Source organism: Medicago truncatula, chromosome 7 (genome assembly GCF_003473485.1).
Source record: "Medicago truncatula cultivar Jemalong A17 chromosome 7, MtrunA17r5.0-ANR, whole genome shotgun sequence".
NCBI classification, from domain to species: Eukaryota; Viridiplantae; Streptophyta; class Magnoliopsida; order Fabales; family Fabaceae; genus Medicago; species Medicago truncatula.
Window position 1 is genome coordinate 49,380,944 of NC_053048.1, and position 26,045 is coordinate 49,406,988.

A 26,045-nucleotide genomic window follows, 5' to 3' on the forward strand; every position below is an offset into this window, starting at 1 on the left:
TTTCATTACCCAATACCGATGATGGCATGCGGGTTATCAAATAACAGGCAATGAGAATGGCATCACCCCAAAATCTGAAAGGTGCATGAGCATTGATCAATAAAGTTCGAGTTGTGTCAACCAAATGACGATGTTTTCTTTCAGCGACACCATTTTGTTGCGGTGTGTGAGGACAACTGGACTGATGTATAATACCATGAGAAGCCATAAAGGAGTTGAATGATGTAGAAAAATATTATTTGGCATTGTCACTCCGTAAAATTCGAATTGTTTTACCAAATTGGGTCTTTATCTATGAACAAAACGTTTGAAAGGCACCAAATAATTATGAACGATCCTTCAATAAGGTGATCCAGGTGCATCTAGAGAAATCATCAATGAAAGTGACATAATATTTGTATCCCAAAGTAGACGACACGCGACTGGGACCCCAAACATCAGAATGAATGATATTAAAGGGAGACATTGATCTTTTATTGGCACGACTTGGAAAAGATACTCTGACATGTTTGCCAAGCTGACATGATTCACAATCCAATGACTTTAAATGTGAAAGGTGAGGAACTAATACCTTTAACTTATCCAAACTTGGATGACCCAAACGACAATGAATGATATCTGGAGATGCAGAAACACCACAAATGGTGGATGGATGAGAATGGAGATAATAGAGACCCTATGATTCAAATCATGTTCCAATTGTCTTTCCCGTACTTCGGTCTTGTATAAGGAAAGAGTCAGAAGAAAATGTTATGGAACAATTGAGAGATTGAGTGAGTTTACTGATTGAGATCAAATTAAAAGGACTTCCAGATATGAATAACACATAATTCAATGATAGAGATGGCAGAGGAGAAGCTTGACCAATACCAGTAACTTGTGCCTTATAACCATTAGCATCAGTAATGTTGAGGTATCTTAGTAGGTGACAAATTAGATATAAGAGAGGGATCACCAACAACATGATAAGAAGCACCAGAATCTAAAACCCATGATCCAGTAGAGTGAGACAGGCATACTGTAGAATTGTTGAGATGAGCCAATGTGGCTGAAGAGGAAACTAGTTGGATCGCCATTAAATAACACGAAACAAAAACGAGGACGGTTCCTTTTGGACACCGAACGACTGAACTGAGAAAAACAAAATAATAAAAATATAAGGCTAGCCTTGACAGCGACTGAACTCAAAGACAAAACTAGGATTTCAGAACCATGCTATGATACTATCTTAAGACTAAAAATATGTTTATCATATCAAATTATGTGGGGAGAATGTACATTTATATGGGTAGGAATATCCTAGTTAATCCCTAATTAATAAGTAAGATTAATCAATACAATAAATAGTGAAGTTAAAACTAAACAGTCACAACTTTTCAATATCTCAACATATTATTGATTTTAGGCTCTTCTCTCATTTAAAAAAAATGCTCGAAAGTGAATTACTTGTGTAATTCAAACCATCTGATAAAAAATAGATTATGATTTTAGGAATTTTACTTGTAATATGACATCAAATTCATATCACTCTTTGTTTAAACTTAAGAATTACGGTCCAGTGCAAATTGTTGGAGAGCAATGTGAGCGTTGTAAATTTTGGTGTGTATCGAGTTTGATTTGTGTGTGTGTGTATTGCTTGCAATAAAAATCTTATTACCGATGGGATGATTTTGTTGCAAACTCTGGAAACTGGGAGATAACTCTTGATAACTACTTTTTAGGTCGGTTCCCCGTTTAACAAATTTAATGAAGTATCTCAATTTCTAGTAAGAATGCGAGTTCTTGCTGTTTCCTGTAGCAATGTATGACTCTTTAGAGCGGTTAAACGTGTAACCGATCTAAAACATCTCCATTGCTTTATTTCATACATCCATTCCTGTTGTTATTTTGGAAACACATTAGGAATTAACACCCTCTTCATACCCCCTTCACTAACCGTTCTCAAGAATTAAGACCAAATCCATGATCATGAGTTACAAACCGATCCCATAATTAGGAGTTAAGAACTAATATGTGCAAAACTCGGAACTTTTAGAGTTTTATAAAGCAGACTTGGTGAATAAAAAGCATTTAATGAAGAAAATATGTAACTTGGGAAATTGAGGGCTAAAAATAAACACTAAATTGAGTTGTGGAGAAAATATGAAACTTGGGAAACTGTGGACTAAAATCTCATATTTAGAAAAGTGGAGGAACTAAAATTATGCGTTATTGGAGACTAAATACGTGTTTATACCAACCTTTTCTCAACAAAAAAAAAAATAGTATTTAAACCAATTTTCCTTAAACAAAATGTATTTAAACCAATTTTATTTCATTTTTGTTAGAAAAAAAAATGACGTTCACATTTTGTTGCAAGTAGACGAAGAAATTAATTATGAAACATCCAGTAAACTACTAGCAATTACGATACTTTAAAATTTAAAAATAAATAAAAAAATTAGACTACCGAGATTGATACCGGAAAAAATCAAACATAAACTTTAAGAGGATCACACTAAATTTTTTTTAAGCAAATACCATCATTCCAGTCCAACTAGGTTTCCTTTTTATTTTTAAGTTGGATCCAAGGGTAATAAGCGACATGAATAATTTTCTGATGAGAACAATCAGAATAAACGTAATATGTCTATTTAAAAATTATCAGGATATAAAAAAAATAGATATTACAATCTGTTTGTGATACATTTGTATAGAATAATTTTCTCATGAGAAAAATCAGAATAAACGTAATGCGTCTATTTAAAAATTATTACGATTTATTATAAAAAAAATTAGATATTACGATCTGTTTGTGATACATTTGGATTTTTATATTTGCAACTTGCTTATGGATGGACAGCATGATATAATAGACCAACAGACTAACCACTGCTATAAATTATAATTGTACTAGAGAATAACAATTATCACAATATTCATGGAAATATACTATAAAATATGGAATTTTTTAGCCCGTCAAGTGTAGCTCACTTGATAACTATCCTAAACATTATTTGCATGGACTGAGGTCGCACATGTTTTAAATGAATGAATATCGTCTTGTTTTTGTCAAAAAAAAAAAATCCAACTAAATTTTATAAACATATTCTCATGAAAAAAATAGTTTTTATATTATTTGCGCATTGACTGTTTTATTTTATTGGCTTAAATATGTATTTCATCCTTGCAATTAGGTGTCGTTTAAAAATTGGTCCTTGTATTCGTTAATCCTTGCAAATTACCCTTGCATTCTTTAATCATTTAAAATTTCGTCCTTTAACCCAGTTAATCGTTGCCAGGTCATCTGATTACTGACGTGGCAGTTTTAATTGGCTTATTTCATGTGAAGTGACCAAAATAACCTTGAAGCTTTCAGACAAACATGAAATTACAAAAATACCCATGCAATATTTTAATCTTCCTCTTCTCCTGCCTCTACCCAGACCCTTGGATCTTCATCTTTACCACATCATCAAACTATATCAAACCCAGAAATCATGCTAACAGTTTACCTTTTCATCATCACCCATTCCCAATTTCAAACGCAACACCAACATTACATGCATGCTTCATTCATGTTAGCAGCAGCAGCAACAACATCCATCGAGAATGAAATCAGAAGGATAGAAATTGGATGGGAACAAATAGAAAGGAAAGAAAAAACGCAACACCCAATCCCTCTCGTTTTTCTTCTTCTTTCTTTCTACACTCTCAAGCTTTCTTTGTTTTTCATTTCTCTGTTTACGTTACTACACCAACAATAGCAGTCCAAGCTCCAACCAAAACAATCCAAGATCCAACAACAATAACAACAACCCAAACCGTCCAAGCTCCAAAACATCAATTGTCCCTTATTATTTGATTTTAAAAATAAAATAAAAAAACTAAAAAGTGAAAAGTGAGATGAATGGAACAAATCAAAATTTGTGTGTTGTATATACACAAATCGAAACTGAAAAATGAGGGTGAAGAAATCGGAACAGTGTGAGAAGAACGATGAGAAAACAAAAAGGATTGGAACGGAGAAATTGGAACCGTGTGAGAAGAGATTTGTAACCGTTTATTTTGCTTGGCATCTTTAAGTTATTTACTCCACCATCACTAGCAAAAATTTGTGACTTTTGATGAAATAATTGTTGGATGTTTGTGATTGTTTAGTGGATTTTGATTCCCTTTTGTCGATGTATGAATGGGAGAGGAATAAGATTGGGTTGAAACAGTTTCAATTTGAAGAAGAGATTGAGTTTCAATTTTTGGGAACCTGTTGGAGTTTTCTGGAAATTTTTTCTTGAAAAGGTTGTTTTTGTTCATTGGAAGAAGAAGAGGAGGGTATTTTGGTCCTTTCAGTTTAATTTTAAATGACTCAACATCATTACCTCTTAACAGTGACGTGGCAATCATTAAATGGGTTCAGGGACGAAATTTTGAGTTATTAAAATTTGCAAGGATAATTTGCAAAGATTAACGAATACAGGACCAATTTTTAAACGACGTCAAATTGCAAGAATGAAATATATATTTGCCTATTTTATTTGTATCGTTGCCCATTTTCAGCTAAAAAGTTAAAATTTTTTGTTCTTAAATCTCTCTTATTCTTATATGTATAGAAAATATAGAGTCCAACAAATTTACTAATTCTTTCTTCTTATTTTTTGCGAACTATATAATTTGGACAAAAGTTTATTCTTGTAAACGTTTTTGTCCAAACCACAATTTGAAGAATTTGTCTTTTCAGTAAAATCATCATTTGAAGATTTCAATGTCAAATTTTGTTAGTTGAACACAATAGTATTCATAAAGTATGGCTGAGAATATAATATTTATAATTCAATTGTTTAATAACATGTCATATTTTTATATTTCTCTTAAAAAAAAAAGTCATATTTTTATATTTATTCAGAGATTTTGAAGCTAAAATTTTAGAAGATTTGGAGAGAAAAAATCACATAATCAAGATCTGCTCCAATGTTCAATTTGTCAAGTTTTCAGATTTACTTCATCGATGTGTGACATATGTCAAAAAATATATCTCAACGGTTCAGATTAAAAAAATCAACTAGTGTTCCCTCTCTCCAACGCCTCCTTTCTTCATTCAACCAAAACCAATGTTCTTATTTTCAATCTGATGAAGTAAAAGATATCCCGCGGGGTGTTGATATAATTCATATCCCGTTTTTGTTTGAAAGGGAGAGCAAGAAAAGAAGTTATTAGAATAGGCTAATGACCTCACAAAATATTCCCCATTCCTAAAATAGAAAACGACAAAAAAATCTCTCTTGAGGGGCGTCTTCCAATAATGTAATGTAGGTCTCATAAAAAACATAGCACAACAACTGTCCATTTATATCATATTTTTATCAGATAAAAAAAAGATTAAATATACTTTTTGTAGTTACAGAATTATAAAGTTTCATTTTTGCGATTCAATAAATAATTGCACTTTTTAATTTCCACAAAATCATCTATAAGCAGTTTTAATCTCTATTATTAACTCAATATATATTTTTTAATAATTTTATAAACATGTTTAAAACATTATAAAAAAACATTCTATAAAAATTTAGAATAATAAAACTAAAAACATGTTTAATCTAATAAAAAATAGAACTAGCAAAAGTGAAATCGTAGACAAAAAAAAAAGTAAAATTATGTCGTTTTAATTCTCAAGCCAGTAAATAGACAAAATTAAAGGAAAATTTCTTCATATTTTCAATTTTTAGTTTTCCATTGCTAATTCAGTTTTTTAGTAATATATTTTGATTGAATAATATTAAATATTATTACATGAAAAAATCATGTATATTATCATTGAACCTATGTGGTTGATAGCCAAGAGACATATATAATTAGACATGCAGATCAACATCAACCTCACAATCCTCCAAAAATCAATCCAAGGAATCCCACATACTTTATTTTAATGTATGTATGTATGTTCCATTTTGACATTTTATAGCTCTCACCAAATAAGAATTAAGCCACACATCTAAAAATCACATCTGAAACAAGACACGTAGATTTGTCACTTACCATACAAAAGAAACTCTTGTGGACTACGTGTAAACTAATTTCCCACCCATTCCATTTCTCTCATTATTCCCCACACAACACATGCAACTCCTCACATTTCAAATCTTCTCTATTCACAACAACAAGATCTCAAACAGGAAGAAAAAACCACTCTTCTGTGTTCTTTTCTTCTGTTCTCTCTCTCTCTCTCTCTCTGCATGAAAGAAAACAACAACCTTTTTATAATGTCTCACCAATCCTCTGTTGAATCTGATGACAAGATTCCTTCACACCCATTGGACTCAAAAAAACCCCACTCATCTAAAGATGTCAACTTGGAGACAAAACAAGATGACCCTCCTTTTTTGAACACTCAAAAGGTCCAAAACCATGATGATAAAGATAAAGATGCAACACAATACCCATCTCTTCTTTGCAACAAAGAGAAAATGGCACTATTGCAAGAGCTAGCTCCTGTTTCTTCTATGGATGATGTTGAAGCAAAAGAGTTAACAACTATGGATGAAGCATTGGATTTGGAAGAGGATAGTGAAAGAGAGAGGCTGAAGAGACATAGAGTTGAAGTAGCTGGAAGAGTTTGGATTCCTGAAATATGGGGTCAAGAGGATTTATTGAAGGATTGGATAGATTGCACTGCATTTGATGCTCCTTTAGTTCCAAGCAAGATCACTATGGCACGTGCTGCTTTGGTTGAAGAGGGTACTAAAACCAATGCTGCTCCTCTAAGTATACACAACAGGTGTTAGAACTTTTTTCTTTCCATTTCTGTAATTCTGTTTATTTGACAAACCATATATTCATCGTCGATGGCTTTTTATTCGTTAAATTTATATATACTACTTTCCTTTTTTATCTCTTGAGAATTTGATTTTTTGTGGTTGTTGAAGAGGCGTGACCAAATCTTTGAGACAAATATTTTTGGGAATAAAAATATGTCAATGAGATTCATATTTACTTTCACCAGATACTTTCAGCACTCATTTGATACCTCTTTAATCAATTCCCCAAATGTGATGGTAATTGTGAATGTGAATATTTACATATGATGAATGAACAAAAAGTGGGAAAATTCCCAAATGATCTCCCACATTTCCTACCTTTGAGCATTCACATCTATAATTATGTAAATAACTTTCAGCCTCTTAACAAACAATTCACATATATTGTTTGTTATTTAGTAAATATAACTCGAATCATGCTCTCGCCAACAATTTAATTAAAATAACATTTTAAAAAGAAAAAGTCCTATATTGAGATGATATAACCTAGATACATATGTTTGCAAAAGATTGCCCAAATTTCAAATTAAATTGATTAGTTGTCTATCAAATGCTCCAGTATATTACAACTTACATGTCAAAATGTCAAGGAACAATTAGCATTTTTACGTTGAGCACATCTAACTTTATGATGCTCATTTCTTATTTATGTTAGTCCTCTATGTGCAGTATATACTGGGCCTTTTCAAACGGCTAACCTGGGATATACTAGTGATGTCTACTGGTACTAACGCTAACAACTAGCAATATTCATCGATTCAGATACATTGTAGAGAGAACTAAGGTCTGTTATGTTTTGACAAAACATGTGTTTTCATTTCTTGTTTTGACTGACAATTACATGATTATTACTTTTATTTTGTTGAAAATGCTATTCTCACCGTTTTCCATTGATATTTGAAAAACACATCAAAATAAAGTAACATTTCCATAATTATCAGTTAAAATAAGAATTTAAATTATCCGACAACAAATGCACTAGCTTTACTACCCAACAGAAAATTGCAGGGATCATGAAATTGCTCAATATAGTCAATCCAGTTACCAGTTGCTCTAGTTAAGGATATCCTTTGTTCCCACAGATTTTAGCATACTTACATTACTAATTCACTCCAAGTGAATAATTTTGAGCAACTCTTGTGCGAAAATGCAAAGTTTAGTTGACAATAATCATATAATTTACAATCAAACTCCAGATTTAAAAAATACAATAATCAAAATTTTAAATTAAGAGAAAGAAAAAGGACAATGAGGATGCCTGCACATCTAGCATTTCTACTGTTAGGCTCCTCAAGTATAAATTCCTGCTGCTGATACAGTAAATATGCTAAACTAGTATCACCACTATGATACCAGATCCCACACCTTGATTGTCCCATCATCACTTGCAGAGGCTAGTAGTGGCTTCTCCTATTTAGCAAACAATAGTAGCAAATATGTTGATTAATAACAAATTACAGAGAAAGACACAATGCAAATAGGAGCAATAGCTATCAATTTAAATGCTCTTTCATTTTCTGGTGAAAATTCTCGGCCAATCCCTTTCAACTCATTAGTCATAGATAGCCAGCGAATCACAACCTTTATTGATCAGCTAATACTTAGTTAATTAGAGGGATATTTAGGAGGCCGTGCTTCAGAATCACAGTCAGCTTTTAATAACAGTAGTAGAATCTACCAATCCACCCACTTGATTTTGTGTAAAGAGATATTCACTTCACCATCAATGTGATTCCAATAAAGTAGTGTCTCAGAATCTTACCCCATGGCTCCACTGCACATAATTTATATCCATGTCATGAGCTTTCTCCTTCTTCAGTAGCAACTTGTACAAAGGACCGTCAACCTATGTCATAAGCAAACAATAATGTTTGGTCAACTTTAACATGTTTCTTGATAGAGTGAGATGCATCGAAAGATACAAAATTATTAAGAAATACTTCTATTGGTTTGTCATTTTTTCCTGCAGATCCGCACATTCTTATATAAGTTTGAATTTTTCAGGGACTTGGGGTTCGAAGTAGATACAGATTTAGCTCTAAATAACAACTGCACAAATGTTGATGTTCAAAACACTCAAGTTTTCAGACGCGAAGAAGAGCAACTAAACAAAAAGATCTGATTCAACCCCACAAATATATGAACAAAATGAGAAAGAATAGTATTATAGTAAGAAAAACATTGGAAACAAGCTGCTCCAGTTCACCAGTAACCTATAGTTCAAAGAAAAAACTTGAAGTAGATAAACGGAGTTGCAAATACAGTTAACAGTTGAGCTGTAAATGAAAACAAATTTAACATTGGTTTGTTGAGCCTTTTGTTACTATTGTCCTTGTGATTGCAAGTACAAACTACAAAGAGACCGAAAAATTCCAGGCTTATATATAAGCGCAGATAGCTAATAGAATCATTGTGTTCAAGACATGAAGTGTATGATTATGCACCAGGAAAATGAACTTGTAATGGACATATAAAGAATCTGATACTTCTATTTTTTGTGAACTCTTCAAGCAAATTAGACTAAAATGTACGATGATAAAACCTCGGTATGCTCCCAGTGGCATTCCAATGATGTCATACTAAAATGATGGCAATTGTTAAGCCTATCAGCATTTGGAAGGAAGCAAAGTTGTCAGTCCCGGATAGTATAGTGGAGCGACCAACCCTAAAATTGGGATAGCGGGATGGCCGCTATTTGAATATTTTTTATTTATTTATTTATTTTATATTGTATGGGTGTGTGTGTGTAAATAATTTATAATGTATATTTAAATATTTTGATACTAATACTAATTATAGAAGTTACTATTTTACTAGTACCAACCTGCACAACATTCACAGCTGTAATTTCTTAAGTATTCAATTTATGGATTATTAGTACCAATTACAAATGGCCTGATTTATGAGTAATGACAATGTTGCACACAAACATTCTGAAAACCTAAAACAATGATATACCTGACTTTCATTGTTCTCCACAAAAAGTCGTATAGCGTCATCGGCAGCTCCACTGGCAAAGATACCTCCCCTGTCATACCAACAAAAATTGCAGGATACAAATACATCAGAACTATACAGGCCAAAATTAGATAAGTTGGAACTCTTCTACTATCTTATACAGACATTAAGTGAACGAATCATTATTGTCATCTTGCTTTCAATTAGAAAGAAAGAAAAGAAAAGAAAAAAGATTTTGCTTTCAATTAAAAAGAAAGAAAGAAATGACAAAAGAAAATAACAAATGATTGAATCCACAGAATTTTGTGAAAATGATTAACCTCTCTGTGATCTAAAGAAAGCAAGAGGCTTTTCGTCCACCATACAAATATGGACTGTCAGCATACTTTCTTAATACGGACATTGGCTGATTTATCTGTGCAACATAATACTACCTCCGCGTCTATATATAGTAACTTGTAGACTAATTCACCGGAATTAAAAAAGTTTGTAGTAACATTGAATTTGTTAATAATTTGCATCAATTTTTCAGTTTCACCCTTCAAATAATTGAAACTCATCAACTCACTTTAATTACAACATTTATGGCTTATTGGCTAACATTATGTAAAATAATTGAAGTATTTTTCACGATGGTCCTATACATAGGGACGGAGGTAAAATCTCATATTTACTCCATTACGAGTCTAACTTAATTTGACTACCTTAAAGTGGGACTGGGCTGATTTAAAATCTATGACAGTTGACTTCGTGAGCATTGAATGACAAGTTGGTTAAATCAGCAAACCACTAAAAGATTTACATAAATCCTCTCAAAAAAAAGATTTACACAAATGTATAAATGTCAAGAATTGAGATGAAAACTTTACTTTAGATAACCAAGATGCAACTACCTTGACCAATGAACTGAAAAAATTGTCCGATCATGATACCCTGTAAGAGTGCAAACATGTCTCCTGAAAATCCCAAAAGGAAACAGAAACAATTTTATATTGTCAGTAGGATTATTATTTATTAATATGTACCCCAAAAAAAAAGGATATAGGATAAATATGCCATTGTTAAATGATTGATCCCTCATTTATAAAGGTGACATGGTTCATGAATAAAAGATTATAAGTAACCCAAGCTTATATAATTGAATTCAAAATCTATGAATAAACTGAATTAGACTGTTAAAATTACAATCCATCCCAAATTATAATTATAATAATAATTAAAATGATAAAACGCCTCTGAATTCTGACTTGAAAGCCCAACCTATAGTTGAGTAACTTGAGTTTAAGATAAGATGACTACGCAAATGCAATACAATAGCAATTTTGGCAATCAAGCAAGTAGAAATTGATGTTAACATTGGGAATGCCATTTTCCTGGGAATTGATAATGTTTGCAGATATTCTTTTAAACTTGCAAACAAGTATGGGAATATGATATTTTCAGATTTACTTCCCCAATAATAACTTTAAAAACCTTAAAAAAAACACCCTAAAAGCTAGAATGTAAGACTGGAGAATACTTACCAAGGTGCAAATCCACCACCAGATTGCATGCCTACATGTTCTGTTTCCCATACCTTCAGGGTAAGATCATCACTGCCATAAGGAGTTGGAGTCAAAATGTCACAGAACTTCAAGAAAATGCCAAAAATAATTCAAGGCATGAATAAGAGAGATGATTCACATACCTACATGTAACCATTTTGTCTCCACTAGCATTAAAAGAGAGGGCCCAAACAGTAGATGTATGACCACTGACAAAAACATAATTGTGAACAAATCAAAATTAGTTTGAAAAATTGGATATCCTACACAAACTAGCCTAAACAATTGTGCTTTGAAAAAGAAGAAAACACAAAATTTGAAAAATCTGAGCTGATGGGAGATGTTAAGAAGTTGTACTTGTTGGGTTCTCCAAGAGTTTGAACACACTGCCAATCGTCACTGTCACCTTCATCTGCCCAAACCTGGAAGAAATTTGATTGCATTATAAGGTTATTAGTATAACGTTGTTGAACCACGACCATTCAGAAAAGAAGCATGTAAAACTAAGTAACGGAAATTAAACTTAACGGAAAAGCCTTTTCTAGCGTTTGCATTACCTTAATATTATTATCATAGCTACATGAAAATAATATATCCTCCGTTGGGTGCCACCTCACCATTTTCACATCCTGGGTATGTCCTTGCAGCACTGAAACACACTCAAACTCATTGCCTGGCTGCACTTCCCATATCCAAACAGACTTATCTCTACTACAAGTTGCAAGCAAAGTTCCAGATGCATTCCAAGATACACTCTTGACTTCATTTTCATGTCCCTGACCATAAAATTTACATATACCAGGTTTATACATATTTGACCAAAAGAATAGCAACAATCAAAGAATACACACATCCAAATGGAAAGAAGAAACAGAAAGACTATATTTACAGCATGGCAATAGCATACCTCCAAAGTAGAGACACACTCAAATTCACCCCCAACATTTTCCCATATGGCAGTGGTGGCATCAAAGCTAGCAGTGGCCAACAATTTTCCAGACGGTGACCAAGCACAGGATCGAACAGTTCGAGTGTGTGTTTCTTCCAAAGTCGCCTGCATTTAATTTTTGAACTCCAATATCATCAATCCATCGTAATGAATTGACACCAAACAATCAAAATATGGATCTCAAAAGTGTTTTTGCAATCCATATACATGAATATTGAAAAGCGATTGTGGTAAGAAAGAGAGAGAGGTACCTTGCAGGAGAAAAGGTTAGTGGAGAGGTTTTGTTCCCAGATTCGAACAGTTTTATCGCCGCTGCAAGAAGCGAAGACGAGGGGAATACCGGCATGACCGGTAGCAGGGTTCCAATCCAAACTCCAAACCCTATCGGTATGACCTTCCAGTTTCTGAACTTCTTTCAATTCCAATCTCTCCATATATTTCACTTGCACAGCCTCAACCGTATCTTCTTTAGTCTACAAGCTATGGAATCGTGTTTTAAACAAATACACAAAGATCCTCCAAACCTACAAAATTGCGATTACCCACTGTCAGGGGAGAACCTGGACACATATCACTGAGGCACAATTTTTTTGTAAAATAATAATACTAAATTTAATAACTAGAATTCTAGATCTCATCTTTCAAATGCAATTGGTCCCATTCGAAAACGAGCTTTGTATGTAGGTCAGGAAATAATGCAGAGTAAATTTATAAAACAGAACACTCCATTCACAATATCACGAAAAAAGTGTGCAAGAAGTATAAATTCACAAAATTTTCCAGTATCATACAACTATATGATAGCTTTCAAATCCAACTAGTCTGACTCAAAAATGAGTTTCCTAACTCAAGATATTTATTTATTAAGCCAACTGCCGCAATGTAATTTGTAAAACCAAACAGCTAAATTCATAAAATCACCTTAAATCACATAATCAATATAAAATTATAAGAATTAACAGTATTAAAGTGATAAAAGTAATTTTTCCAGTTTTCAAAGTCAGACTTTGTTACTCTCCCTACTACAAGCTCTATCTCTAGGCATAACTAGTAAAAAATTATTCATCCTAGTTCAATTATACAACAAAACAATATATTATTACTAATTATAAAATATAAAATCAACAAACAAAACAATATATCATGATTCAATTATTCTTCATCCTAATTCAATTTCAATTTCAATTTCAAATAATATAAAATCAATTTCAATAGCCAAAACCTAATGATATTTATAAAAGCTAAAATCAGTTTCAATTTCAGTATTGTGACCAAAATTGAGCCATTCTTTTTTGTTTTTCTAGCTGGCTCTCATTAGGTTTTGAAATTTCAGCATAATCAACTTCAATCGGCAATTTCAGTATGAACAATTAATCATAATCATAATAAGCAAAATGAAGAAGAGAAGCTTAAACACGATTTCAATTAAAAAGGGAAAAGAGAGATGATAGCAAGGGGCGGAAACTGACCTTAAACAGATATAGTGGAGCGAGCGACAGTGGTTGGTGAACGGTGGTGGGTTGTCGTCGATGGTGGCCGGTGGGTGGGGGCACAGTGCACTGATGCTTCTGTAGTTGCTGTATGCCTGTATCGTGTTTGGTAAAAACAATAGAAGAAGGAAACGCGCGTGTGCTGTTTGTGCAGTTGCATAAAAAGAAAAAAATAATAAAGTCAGGGCTGGTGTGTCACTTGCCACAATGGGTCTAGTTCAGGTCCGTCCCAAGTACTTTTTGAAATTTTATTAGTCAACTTCTCTGTGTATTTTTGTTATTTTTAAAATTTTTGTCAATGTGCAATTTAGTTGAAGAAAGTTCAATATTATTGTAGAATTGATTTGGTGTGAGAGTTTAAATAGTAGCAACATATATTGTATTTTTTATAGGATTTTGCTAGAAGTCATCCATGAAAGTGTCTTTTAACAAGCACACCTCAATATGTGATTATCCACTTTTTAGTTAGAACTTGCTAAAAGACATCTTCATAAAAATTAATTGGTGTCTTTTAACAAATGTCAATAGGATAATTTGCTAAAAGACACATTCATAAAAGGTGTCTTCTAGCAAAACCCTTTTTTATATATCAGAGAAAGAAGATACTCTACAATTTCTTAGTAAAAAAACAATTCTATAATTTCTCGACACAAATTGTTTTCAAAATATATTTATCTAATTGATCAACGATCGATGTTTTTCGATGTTTGGGTTAGTGGAATGCTTTTTCTTTGTATTTTCTTGTGTTTGCATCAATGATACACATATAATATCTATTTTTAATTTCTTATCAGATGGCCCTTGTAACGCCCTCTTTGAATTATTTGTTTTATTTATTTATTTATTTATTTGAGTTTAGAGTCTGTTCTTCTAGAATTTAATTAACTTATTTGATAAGTGATATTTTGTTATGAGTTGATATATATATTAGTAGCCTATATTTGTTTATTTAATTATTTTAATGAGATAAAGTCGAATTATATGATTTATTTGATTATGTGGTATGTTGATATTTTATTAAGTGGTTTTATTTTATTATTTATTAGAATATGATTAAATAATATAATAAGTAGACTTGGGGAGATGAATTAGAAATTAAAGAAGTTTAGTAGGCTTAAGTAGAATTAAGAGAAGTGGTTAGTGATATAAAAAAAAGGAGAAATTAGGTTAGAATAGTTTTTACGTGATAACAAGGATTTGGGAGAAAACAAAGAGAAGAGAAGAGTCAGAGAATGAGAAGTCTGTAGAACCTTACTGTCAATCAATCTAAGGTAAGGGTGGGACTAACATTCAATCTTCTTAAGCCTATGATTCTGAATTTGTGATTTAACATGTTGATGTTCTTAGGTTGGATAATTGGGATTAGGTTTTGATTATTGATTTTTGAATTGAAAAGTGTAGAAACCATCGAAATTGTGTTAAGAATTGATGCTCTGGAGTAGGGCTGGACATCGGTCGGATAGGGTCGAATCTCGGGTGAAAAACCTCAATCCGAGGAAGTCCACGGTTGGAAAAAGCCAGGCCATCTCCGTCCAGTTGTGTTCACGGTTACGTCGGTTTCGGTTTGAACGGGGTCGGTTTACATGGCTGGATTCAATCGGTTTGAATCATTAAAAACATAGAACTTGCAAGTTAAAAAAAAGAGAAAAGAATCATCAACAACAATATATTTGAATATTCAAAAGAACATCACAAGTTCATAACAACTTTCAATACATTAAAATATAGAACAAACACTGTCTTTTTTTTGTTGTAATCGTGTGCAACGGCTGTATTATGATAGAGGAGAAGCGCTCGTTAAAGAAGATGAGACGCTGAGAGTGATGAAAGGAAGATCAAGAGGAGAGATTGAGAGTGTTAGATTGGGTTTTCAAAAATGGACAATTTCAGATTGAGATTAAGTGGCGGTTTGTGCAGAGGATGTTGTGCATAGAAGAGAATCAGAGATAGGATGAAGAATGAGAAGGATAGTAGTCAATGGATGATGGTGAAGTGAGAAGGGTAATGTTGTGTCAATTTTACTAAGATAGATTATGAGGAAATGAAGAGAAGAGAAGAAGGGTAATGTTGGAAACTTGGAGTAAAGAACCATGGAATCTCTCAAAATAAACAAATTAAGGCTCTGTTTGGTAAAAATAGCGGATAGCTGATAAGCTAGCTGATAGCTTTTAGCTGATAAGCTAACTGAAGTGTTTGGTAAAAATAGCGGTTCAACTAGCTGATAAATGTAAAATGACATAAAGGGTATTCTTAATTCATAATAAAAATTATATCATTAATTTATGTATTTGTAATTTTGTAAACTAATTTTTCTTTAAAAAAATACTTTAAATTTATTAATTTAATATATCCTATGTAATTATAAATTAAATTAAATTTTATTCACTAAAATTTTATCTTATATTTATTATCATTTAAGTGTTTCCACTTTATAAAAAAAATAACATTTACCTCAAAAACAAAAAAAAAAGGTAGCACTAATAGAGTAATACTAATAACAGAGAATAAAGAAAATAACACTTACCTCAAAAAAAAAAAAAATAACACTAATAGAATAATAGTATTTTGTTTCGTAAAAAAAAAAACGAAGGTATATATTTTTTCAAAAAAAAAAAAAAAGGTCAGCTGATATATATACAAAAATTGGAATAAAGGGATAATAGTTTTTATTACGTAACTTATTATAAAAATTATAATGGATAAAAATACAATTTAAATGAAATAATAAGGGTAAAATTGGAAGAAAAAGTGAGAAGCTATAAGCTCAAACGCTACTTGGAATAGCTTCTGAAAAATAGCTTATAAGCTCGTGAAATAAGCTATAAGCTCATGGTGAAAAAGTGTTACCAAACAGAGTTTTTTTGTCAAACGAGCTTATAAGCTATAAGCTAAAAGCTAAAAGCTCTTTTTTGGGTTAACCAAACATACCCTAAATGTTGTGTCCACTTGTTTAGGTGATAAGCTGACAAACTGTGTACAACTTTTATTTGATTGGACTTGGCAGTTGGCAGTCAAAGCTCTCTGTACATGTTAAGTAAGCCACGTGAAATTATATCATACATATGGAGTAATAATAAACGGACGGGTTCGGTTTCCGAAGGATTCAAGTATTCCACCCGCAACCGACTGTTACAAGCCTTGATTAACCGAGTTTGTTCACCCGTATAAACCGTCCAACCCGTTTCATCCGACCCGCACGTCAACGGGTATTTCGGACCGGGCGGATTGGGTCGAGCGGAGCTTTTTTGTCCAGCCCTACTCTGGAGTATATTAATACTTAAATAGCGATAGGGGCTTGATGCTCCGTATTGGTACCACATGCATATAAAAGGTCTAAGTTGCATAATCGAGTTGGAGTCGCATTTGTCGAGTCAAGGATGTTTATGTTGATAAGTTGTGAAGTTGTAATTGTTTATACAAACTATGATTGAAGTGTTAAATGATATATTATTATCTATAAAGAATGTTAAGATGTTTTTGATGTTGATTAAATATAATTATTGAATTATATGCTTAATATTATTGTTTTGTGAAATCTCACCCCTTCTTCTTGGAAATGCTGCTCTTCGTATGAATAACTTGCAGGTGATCGTTAGTAGGTTGCTGCTGTTGTTGTCGTGAGTGACTTATTCCTCACTGAGTCTTAGGATGCTCTGATACGTAACGAGATGTGATCTTTTGTTATTGCTTTTCTATTCCTTTACGTATTGCTTATGCTTTAATAAGGCCTGCGTGTCAAGAATTTAATCCGCTGCAAAGTTTGAATTAATATGTTGATGAATTTTTGGAAAGATAATTAGTTAATTATCTCATTTATTATATTTTAGAAGTGTAGCATTCTGTTATGTGTTGTTTACTCTGATAAATATTTATGAAATTTTTAAGTTGGAAAAACGGGGTGTTACAGCCCTGCATATAATTAGTGGCAACTTGTCTCGTGCAACTGAGTTATTTTGAGATTTTATTGCTGACATTATCTCATTTATCGAGGTTAATTACAACAATATGATCTATCACGTGCATTTAAGTTAATTTTAAAATCTTAATAGTGATAACATCTCTTGTGTATGATAGTCCAATTTAACAAATGCCAACTTAATTCTCTTGTGCATTTTGGTTATTTTTTACGTTTTATAGTCAATGTCACTCTTTTGTACATTTTAGTTGAAGAGAGTTCAATTCATTGTAAAAATAATATTGTGTGATGGTCTGAACAATGGCTTAAGCTAATATCGTATTTTTTATATAATATTGGACGAAAGTACTCTACAATTTCTTAGTAAAAAAAAATACTCAAAAAATACTTCTTTTAAAGATATTCTACAATTACTTTCTTTTTTTAGAAGGAAACTCTACAATTACTGAGTTAGTCAACCAATACTCTATAAATTTTACAATTACATATCGTTGGACATTTTTTATAGAATATTTTACGATTATTCATTATATCAGTATGTATTATTTGTTATCATGTCGACGATCCAAACTATTGTTAGATTTATAAGCAGTACACCACCAATTTTTTATAAATAAATAGTAGTTTAAAAATAATAAACACTATAATTGTTTGATGGAAATGATAATGGACTATTGTTTGATAGATCATATTTGTGAATTGTACGCTCATATAGTCCTACCAGGATTGTATGATGCATTGTTTGCACTCAATTTATTTTTCTTCCTATTTCACTTATGCATTGTTTGTCTTTCTAACTGACTGATATGATCAAGTTGATACTGTTAGGCTCTTCAACAGACCTCCATGACCGATACGATCTCCATTTCAGTTGCTATTTTTTTATGTGTATGCAAAACACAACCAAATTTCACTTTAGTTTGTCATCAACATAACCAATTTGACATTTGCATTATCTCATCACCATAAATTGATTCACAAAACCATCATTAATAAACACAATCCTCAAATATTTGAACCACAAAACCATCTCATAAAATGAGTTCATTGGTGTTTTCACGTTATGGGTTAGCACACATGTCTACATAATTCATGTTTTCGAAAATTGCAAATTAACACAACACACGAAGGGGTACTCGTTTCAATGTTCTTAGCTCAAAAAGCGTATGAGCAAGATAATAAAATTCAAAAAGCTATTGTAAGATTAGGTCAAAAAAGTGGTGGATGATTGAGGATGGGGTGCCTCGATGGAGGAGAGAAGAGTTGAGATCCCCAAAAAAGGTTAATAGGATATAGACGGCAAAATAGAGAGGACCACTAGTGGACCCTTAACATTGGGGACCATATTAGGGGCTCCCATACACACACACACAAATATATATGTGTGTGTGTATTATCATGCAATAAAAGTAAAATGAAAATTTTGTATGAATTAATCATTAAGATTCACATTGAAAAATGTCATTGTGAATTTGATAACAATCCTAAAAAGGCTAATTAAAATTTTATATGAAAGATTGAAGAAAAATTGTCACATATCCGGAACAAATCCACAAAAGTATTTTAAAAGAGACAAAATACAAAACAGAGTTTCATTTTTTCAGAATGGGGTTTGATTTTTTCAGAATCTCCTCGTTGACATATTCTTCACCATTAAGCATATTGACAATAGTAGACATTGAAGGTCGGAGCTCAGGGAAATCATGCGTGCAAAAAAGGCTAATCTTTGAAAATCTGGGCGCCTCCAACACATTGATTTCACCTTCAATAATTTTATTTGACAGGTTCTGTATTTCACCATTTTCATATAAATTTTATGCCCACATGTGATACCTTATCAGCAAACATATTAAGAATGGAAACAAAACAAAAAAAACGAGGAATATCTGGATCAAGAAGAATATTTTACTCACACTACATACATTTCTCTCACAGGTAACTTGTGGTATCTTAAACAATGTTTTACTCACACTCCGTACAGTTCTCTAATTCAATGTTTGCAAATAATAAATGTACTATCCATTGAATGAAGACATTATTGCCCCTCATGTAAATTGCATTGTGCGTTTGGCCTCCCGTTCACAATCTTAAGGAGCTTAATACTAAAACTGAAGATGTCTAACTTTCTTGTTACTCTACATTGTGACACCATGTCTCGCGTTGCATAACCCCTACAAAAAGAAACACGTGTATGAATAAACTAAGAAATTAGCATGAAATAAGTAAACAAAAGAAAAGTGAACATCACCGATAAATTTCAATTTTTTTTCTTGGTACTTTGCTGATCTTCTTCAGCCCAGTGACTACCTCATCCACACTATTGTTGTGCATTGCCAGCTGTGGCAAATCACACCATGCAGAGTCGTGGTGGTGTGGATTGACCAGCCCCAGCTATCGCCGAGCATTATCTGAGGACTTGAAAATGTCATTGTGGAGTAAAATTGTTCAACCCGTAGTGTAATAATATTTAAAGGTTTCTTTTTATTATATTATGATCTAATGTTGCCAAATGTTGGTAGTTTTCAATTTGGTTTTTATTGTATTAATATATGCAAAAGAATGTATGTAGAAAAGAAAGAAAAAAAAACATACAAGGTTCCCTTAGGCACTGGAGTAACATGTGAATGGTTACCAACTTTGCAAGACCGAAATCTACAGTTATCAACCTAAGGTTTACATCGGGCAAAATATTATCAGCTTTGACGTCTTAGTGAATGATGTAGGGATGAACCTCCTCGTGGAGGAAAGCAAGCCCTTGGGCAATGCCGACATAAATTATGTGAATGACATACCAACTGAAGTTGATATTGCAGCAGCTGAAACTCATAAAGTTATAAGAAAGTCGTGTTATTAGGATAATAAATCACTACACTTGTTGGAATTTATTGCATTCGTACATAATATTATCATTAGAAATCAATGTAACTTACTTACGCAGGAATGTCTTGGCTAGGCTATTTTTCTGGACATAACGATAAACCAAAATTCTATGATCGTGTTCAAAGCAACATCTGTACATTTCTACCAAGTTTTGATGCTTAATGCTGAAAATGACTTGAATTTTAGTGAGAAGTTCATCGATTCCTTATTTAGGTGAAGCATCCAACACCTTGATAGCTGCTAGGCGGCCATATATTCACTTGGCCACGTACAACAAAAAATTGTTATGAACAGTTAAAAAAATGTAGAATCTACTTACATGCAAGAGGCAACTTAACCCACTTAGATAATTGTGATACCTTGCACACAAGACCATACCCTTTTCTGTTTAACTTATTGGATGCACTAAAATTGTGGATAGTTGTTTGCAATTCCTTGTAGCAGTAGATGATAACATTGTTAAACATTGAGAAATCTTATTGGAGCAAAATAAAATAAAATTGAATTATAGACAAAGACATTTCACAGAGACATTACAAAGTAAAGATTTTTATTTACCTATGTTAATTTCATATAATTGTGTGGAATGATGTTTTGTTTTGAAAATTAGAGCAAAACAAGCCATGATGTTTAATTCAAAAGTAATAAAAAATAATGAGAATTATGTCTTTAAAAATTAATCAAAGAGAACAAGGATTATGGCTTTGTTTGAATTTAATAGGAGGTGACTTTCAAAATTATGCATCGCCAAAACAAATTCATTGGAAAGTTCCTAGATCTCATAGCTAAATTTATAAAAATAAAGAAAGATTGCATGTAGTGTATGAATTTAGAAAGAAGGACGATATTCAAAGACATAACTTTGATGATTTAGTTTATTTGCAATTAACACATCCTCCATTGTTATTAATGGCCACAACCAATCACATGCCTCCTCGACCATTGCACTACAAGGAACACTGGTAAAATAAAATGGTCATGTTGCATTTACATATTCAAAATGTTGAATAAACGATGATCTGATGATGTTCACTTCCTTTGCACCATCACCAACCTTAAGTTTTGTGCTAACAACAATATGAGAATTACAATTCAACAAACCTTGAGCAGAAACCTGAGACACCTTCGTTTTTTCAGACATGATATCATGATATCAACGATTCAAAGCACCACAAACGTAGCCTCGATAAACTTTAAATTTTGTAGACCCGATATAACGGTTGTCACAATGCATAAACTGTTAGTGTAACTTTGCACAATCTGAACATAACCCTTCCCGCATGTGCAAACCCTTGCCTTGCCTGATTGAATCCTTGCCTTGCTTCTATTTTTTGAAGCCTAATCCATTCCAAACTATAATCTATTGATCACATTTTAACCTTTGCCAAACTAGTACACTTGATTTCCCTTCCTTATACCTCTAACACGAAGCCCTTACAGTACACCGTTTGCTCACTCACTCTCTCTCTCTCTTGAAACCCTAAGAGACCAAGTGTATTAAAAAACAACTTATCATTTTTTCAAATTTTTTTTTTGAATTAAACTATTACTATTGAGTTAGTTTCTTAAAAAAATTGAGTTAAACACATAATCTTGATTATGTTTTTGCCATTAGTCTTTCCACAAGCAGATAATAAAGAAACCAGGAAGATAAAAAAAAAGAAGAAACGGTTAGGGGGAGTATGAGAGAAAAACAAGGTGCAGAAAGTAATATATTTCGATATAATTTATTTCCCTACACTAGAAATTCAAACGAACGGTCCAGCCCATCAATAGCGAATGCGCAAACAGGCAGTGTCCGGTCGGATCGAGCCGGTACGGTTCGTTTGAAACGGTCAAAGAATTCTCAATCCTTTGTTTACATTTGAGAACGGTGAAAAGGGAGATAAAGAGAAACAAGAGAGCGTGTTAACAAACAAACCCTAGAACTCTAATCAGATCGGAACCACCGTATCGGAACCATGGAATCCGCAGCTAAAAGAAGAGGAGGAGGCGTTTTGGAAGGTCTTTACAAGGTTCTTATGCGCCGCAACTCTGTCTATGTTACCTTCGTCATCGCTGGTGCTTTTCTCGGTGAACGGGTTAGTTAATTTTCCCCATTTAATTTTCCTCTTATTCGATTTTCGTTTATTCTTATTTGCTTATTGAAGATCGCTGAATTTCGTTGCAGGCTGTGGATTACGGTGTTCACAAGCTCTGGGAAATAAATAATGTTGGGGTACTGAATCTATTCCACTTTATGCTTAATCTATCGAATTTTAAAATTACGCTTCTTATATAACTGCGATTTAATTCCGATCTTCGTGTCATATAGCTAGTTTTAAGATCTGGCTACTATTATATAACTTTGAAAGCGATTAGGCTTATGAAATTTGTATTTTTGGTTGATGTGATATTTTTATCGTGTTGAAATGTTTTTTCCTTGGGTTTTTATAGAATAATCTCTTAGGATAAATGATTTTCTAATTTTATCAGTATGTGATTGTTGCTTCATTTTGGCATGATACTGTGGCTGTCAATTGCGGCCACGCAAAACACGAAATTAGTATCTGTAACTGTGATTGTTGTTTCATATGAGATGTTGAATTAAGTTATGTCGTGTATTATTGGATTTTTCTTGGTATCTCTTTGTAGAATATGGTTAAATATTAGAAGCTTTAGAGAATATAACAGACAACTGAGTAAGGAAATGGAAAAGTCTTCACGTTTCTATTCCTATTATTCATTGTGGATGCATTAGGCTTATTCGCTGTCATCTGATTTTCTCTTAGGTTCTATTTGCAAGTTTGGAGGGGGAGGGAGGCGAGGGTTTGGGGGTGGATTGTAGAGGTAGAAATAGAGAAATCTTCCATCTTTTTTGAAATAGTGATGTTGTAGGGAATGATAAATTGATGTTTATAATCAACATATATTTTATATTTTGAGAGTATTATAACAACATAGATTGAGTTTGAAGTAATTATCTAAACCTTCCAAAATCCTACAATACAATTTGTGTGTTCCCCAGTTGAGGGGATTTTGTTTTATGACGAAAAATATGCCCCTCAAAGCCATCCCCTCCAAAGTCCTTCATTCCTCTCACCCAAAGCCCTCCCTTCCCCTCCAAACTCGCAAACAGAGCCTTAGGTGTTTGCAGCTTATATTATCTGTGCTTAGTTCTAGTTTAACATTTCCAAATTATATATCTGCTCTGCTAAATTTTGTGAGCTGCTGATGTTGGTCATTGATCTCTACTTTGTTTTGGCTGTTTCTTTTGGTTCCTTTTCACTAATCGGTACCCATTTATGGTTCTCGACTGCTGACTTTCACTCATTGTTTCCTACACTATGATGCTACTTGATCATGTTAACATATTGCATTTCATCCAAAGCCTGTTGAAACAATTATACTGGAAATCATTTAGCGTCACTTTTGCATTCAAGTCACCTGTGTTTATATGAAGTAATTCTGGCACACTGTGTTACGCATGCGCTGATCTGCATCGATAGTTTTATTCAAGTTTTGTAGATAAACTGGTAAATTTTCATTGTTTACGATGCTTTGACAGCTCCTTCTTCAAAAGAAGCGTCATAAAAGCAAATTTCATTTTTCCTCTAATATGTGCTAACTGCTAAAGCACAACCCCCCCTCCCCCTCTCCCCATATCCTCTCTATTTCTGATGCAAAAACTCATCAAGGGGCATGCCATGTTCTTCATTTCCAGCTGCTATTTCTTCTACCAGTGTCTTCTTCCATGTCCCTTGTTGGCAATCTAGCTTCACTGATTGACCTATTTCGTAGCAAACGGGAAAAATGATTTGTGTTATCATTGCTGTGGAGGCGTCAAAGACTAGATTAAAATCTGCTCTTGTTGTCTTTCTGTTGACATGAGTGTCTATTTCTCACTATCATCTCAGGGGGCTATTGCCACTTTTATCATTTCTAAAACACCAGTCTTTGATAATAAAAGTAGTCATTAAGATTGCAGAACTCAAAATGATCTGCAAGCCTATCCTATGATGAATCATCAATGTGATTTTGCATTTAATTCAGCAAATTTTTTTTTATTGTTTTTCTTTCGTCAAATAACAACAAAGAAATTGAAAATTTAAGTAATTTTAATTTGTTCCATGAAAAAGAATGGAAGGAGCACTGTTGAAAGCACTCAATTGGATTATTCCACTGTGCTATCTATTTATGTTCTTTTTAGGAAAGGGCTCACACAGCCAATCACACCATTGAATGAGCACCTATTTGATTATTGCTCAATTTATGCACCCTCTCGGGCCTCTGGCTGTTTCATTGCTCTGTTTTCATACTGGCTTAAGACATATATGACTTGTGATTTTGTTTTATGAGAATTATGTTATGCGGTTGTGTCAATTTGTAGTTTAAAATGATTGTTCCTTTTTCGTTTGCAAAATTACTCCAATAGTTCTTTAACTTAATTTCAAATTACATTTCAGTCCTTTATCGTTTTTGAAAAAGAAGATAAAGGACTGAAATGTTATCTGAAATTAAGTTAAAGGACTTTTTCGTTTGTTTTTGACTCATAATTTGATCCATTTGTGATTCATGTTTTTACTTGTGTTATAATCACATTTTCTTCTGCAGAAACGATATGAAGACATTTCTGTGCTGGGGCAAAGGCCGGTAGACGAGTAAACTGTCTGATCATATTGTTAGCCATTTTGAAGTTTTATTATATTCATGGAAAATTGAAGTGAACACTACGAGGTGGAAACACTTTCCATTTTGCAATAAGTGAATATGTTTGTCTCTGTTGAGCTTAAGTCATGTATGGTTTCATTTGCTGGCTGTTGGAAATATAAAAATATTGAACTGCTGCAACTTTCCTTTTCTTTTTCTATATGATTTATCCTGAATACTGGGTTAAGAAAATCACTTGCTCATAAGTTAAGCTTTTTTGTGACAGTTTACATGTGCAAAATCATTAATGCTCACTGATTTAATTTAATTTAATTAACTTCACTAATGAGTAAAACTATATTACAAGTCTACAACCCCTGCTGAAATTCAAAGCAGCTGTACAGAAAGTGTTTAGACAATTATCAATATCTTTTGTTTATGATAGATAGGATAGAGTAATTTTAATTTGGTGCAATTTTATTATAAAATTTATGCCAACCTATTGTCACTTGAGCTTTGGACAACGTAACTTGTGCTTGGTTGAGAAACGGATCTACAGTAGTTCATTGTACTTTTTTGGTCTAATTGTTGTTATGCACAATTTGTTTCTTTATCGGTAATTGGTTGGAAACCGAATCTAAGATGGAGGAAAGCATTCACAATTTATATGGTTGGAAACCGAATCTAAGATGGAGGAAAACATGCAAAATTCATTCTAGGTAGTCGGTTTTAAGTTGGAGCATTTGGATTTAGTTAGATGAGTTCAATAGGCACCTTAAAATTGTCCACCTTACTGAAAAGAGTCAATTGGAAGTTGCAATCTAATCTGATATTACACAAACATAGTCGATGATAAGAAGTTACGATAAGAGCGAAATTGAGGTGCCT

At 32.8% G+C, this 26,045-nt stretch overlaps 3 protein-coding genes across 4 annotated transcripts; 2 read left to right on the forward strand and 1 right to left on the reverse strand.

The window, feature by feature from the left end:
- The first annotated feature begins 5,985 nt into the window (after positions 1–5,985).
- LOC11433057 (protein BIC1) lies at positions 5,986–9,607 on the forward strand. Of its 2 annotated transcripts, XR_005643048.1 has the most exons (4): positions 5,989–6,474; positions 6,508–6,751; positions 7,461–7,575; positions 8,796–9,607. XR_005643048.1 is itself a non-coding variant. In XM_024771340.2 (3 exons), the coding sequence occupies exons 1-3, from the start codon at positions 6,210–6,212 to the stop codon at positions 8,911–8,913; spliced, it is 627 nt and encodes a 208-aa protein (XP_024627108.1). In that variant the 5' UTR covers positions 5,986–6,209; the 3' UTR covers positions 8,914–9,607. The 2 variants fall into 2 exon arrangements, 1 of the variants encoding a protein (XP_024627108.1); XM_024771340.2 differs by lacking the exon at positions 7,461–7,575 and having other exon boundaries at positions 5,986–6,474.
- On the reverse strand, positions 7,775–13,934 carry LOC11427181 (protein CIA1). The gene is made up of 11 exons (XM_003625767.4): positions 13,712–13,934; positions 12,494–12,766; positions 12,201–12,347; positions 11,851–12,069; positions 11,651–11,715; positions 11,437–11,502; positions 11,273–11,344; positions 10,643–10,705; positions 9,750–9,819; positions 8,554–8,637; positions 7,775–8,201 (listed from the first exon to the last, which is right to left on the reverse strand). Exons 2-11 carry the CDS (start codon positions 12,674–12,676, stop codon positions 8,136–8,138), a joined length of 1,035 nt encoding a protein of 344 aa, XP_003625815.1. The 5' UTR covers positions 12,677–12,766; positions 13,712–13,934; the 3' UTR covers positions 7,775–8,135.
- An 8,447-nt stretch (positions 13,935–22,381) lies between these two features.
- LOC11433466 (cytochrome b-c1 complex subunit 9) lies at positions 22,382–25,442 on the forward strand. The gene is made up of 3 exons (XM_003625769.4): positions 22,382–22,609; positions 22,699–22,746; positions 25,122–25,442. Exons 1-3 carry the CDS (start codon positions 22,490–22,492, stop codon positions 25,170–25,172), a joined length of 219 nt encoding a protein of 72 aa, XP_003625817.1. The 5' UTR covers positions 22,382–22,489; the 3' UTR covers positions 25,173–25,442.
- The last annotated feature ends 603 nt before the right edge of the window (positions 25,443–26,045 follow it).

Excerpts from the sequence above, each read along its gene's own strand:
- LOC11427181 (XM_003625767.4), bottom strand. The coding sequence starts at position 12,676 with ATGGAGAGATTGGAATTGAAAGAAGTTCAGAAACTGGAAGGTCATACC. Across the intron at positions 12,070-12,200 it reads AGTGTGTCTCTACTTTGGAG|GGACATGAAAATGAAGTCAA; the intron begins GTATGCTATTGC and ends TTTTATGGTCAG. Across the intron at positions 10,706-11,272 it reads GGTGGTGGATTTGCACCTTG|GAGACATGTTTGCACTCTTA; the intron begins GTAAGTATTCTC and ends TGGGATTTTCAG.
- LOC11433057 (XM_024771340.2), top strand. The coding sequence starts at position 6,210 with ATGAAAGAAAACAACAACCTTTTTATAATGTCTCACCAATCCTCTGTT. Across the intron at positions 6,475-6,507 it reads AGAGCTAGCTCCTGTTTCTT|CTATGGATGAAGCATTGGAT; the intron begins CTATGGATGATG and ends AAGAGTTAACAA. Across the intron at positions 6,752-8,795 it reads CCTCTAAGTATACACAACAG|GGACTTGGGGTTCGAAGTAG; the intron begins GTGTTAGAACTT and ends TGAATTTTTCAG.
- LOC11433466 (XM_003625769.4), top strand. The coding sequence starts at position 22,490 with ATGGAATCCGCAGCTAAAAGAAGAGGAGGAGGCGTTTTGGAAGGTCTT. Across the intron at positions 22,610-22,698 it reads GTGCTTTTCTCGGTGAACGG|GCTGTGGATTACGGTGTTCA; the intron begins GTTAGTTAATTT and ends ATTTCGTTGCAG. Across the intron at positions 22,747-25,121 it reads GGGAAATAAATAATGTTGGG|AAACGATATGAAGACATTTC; the intron begins GTACTGAATCTA and ends TTTCTTCTGCAG.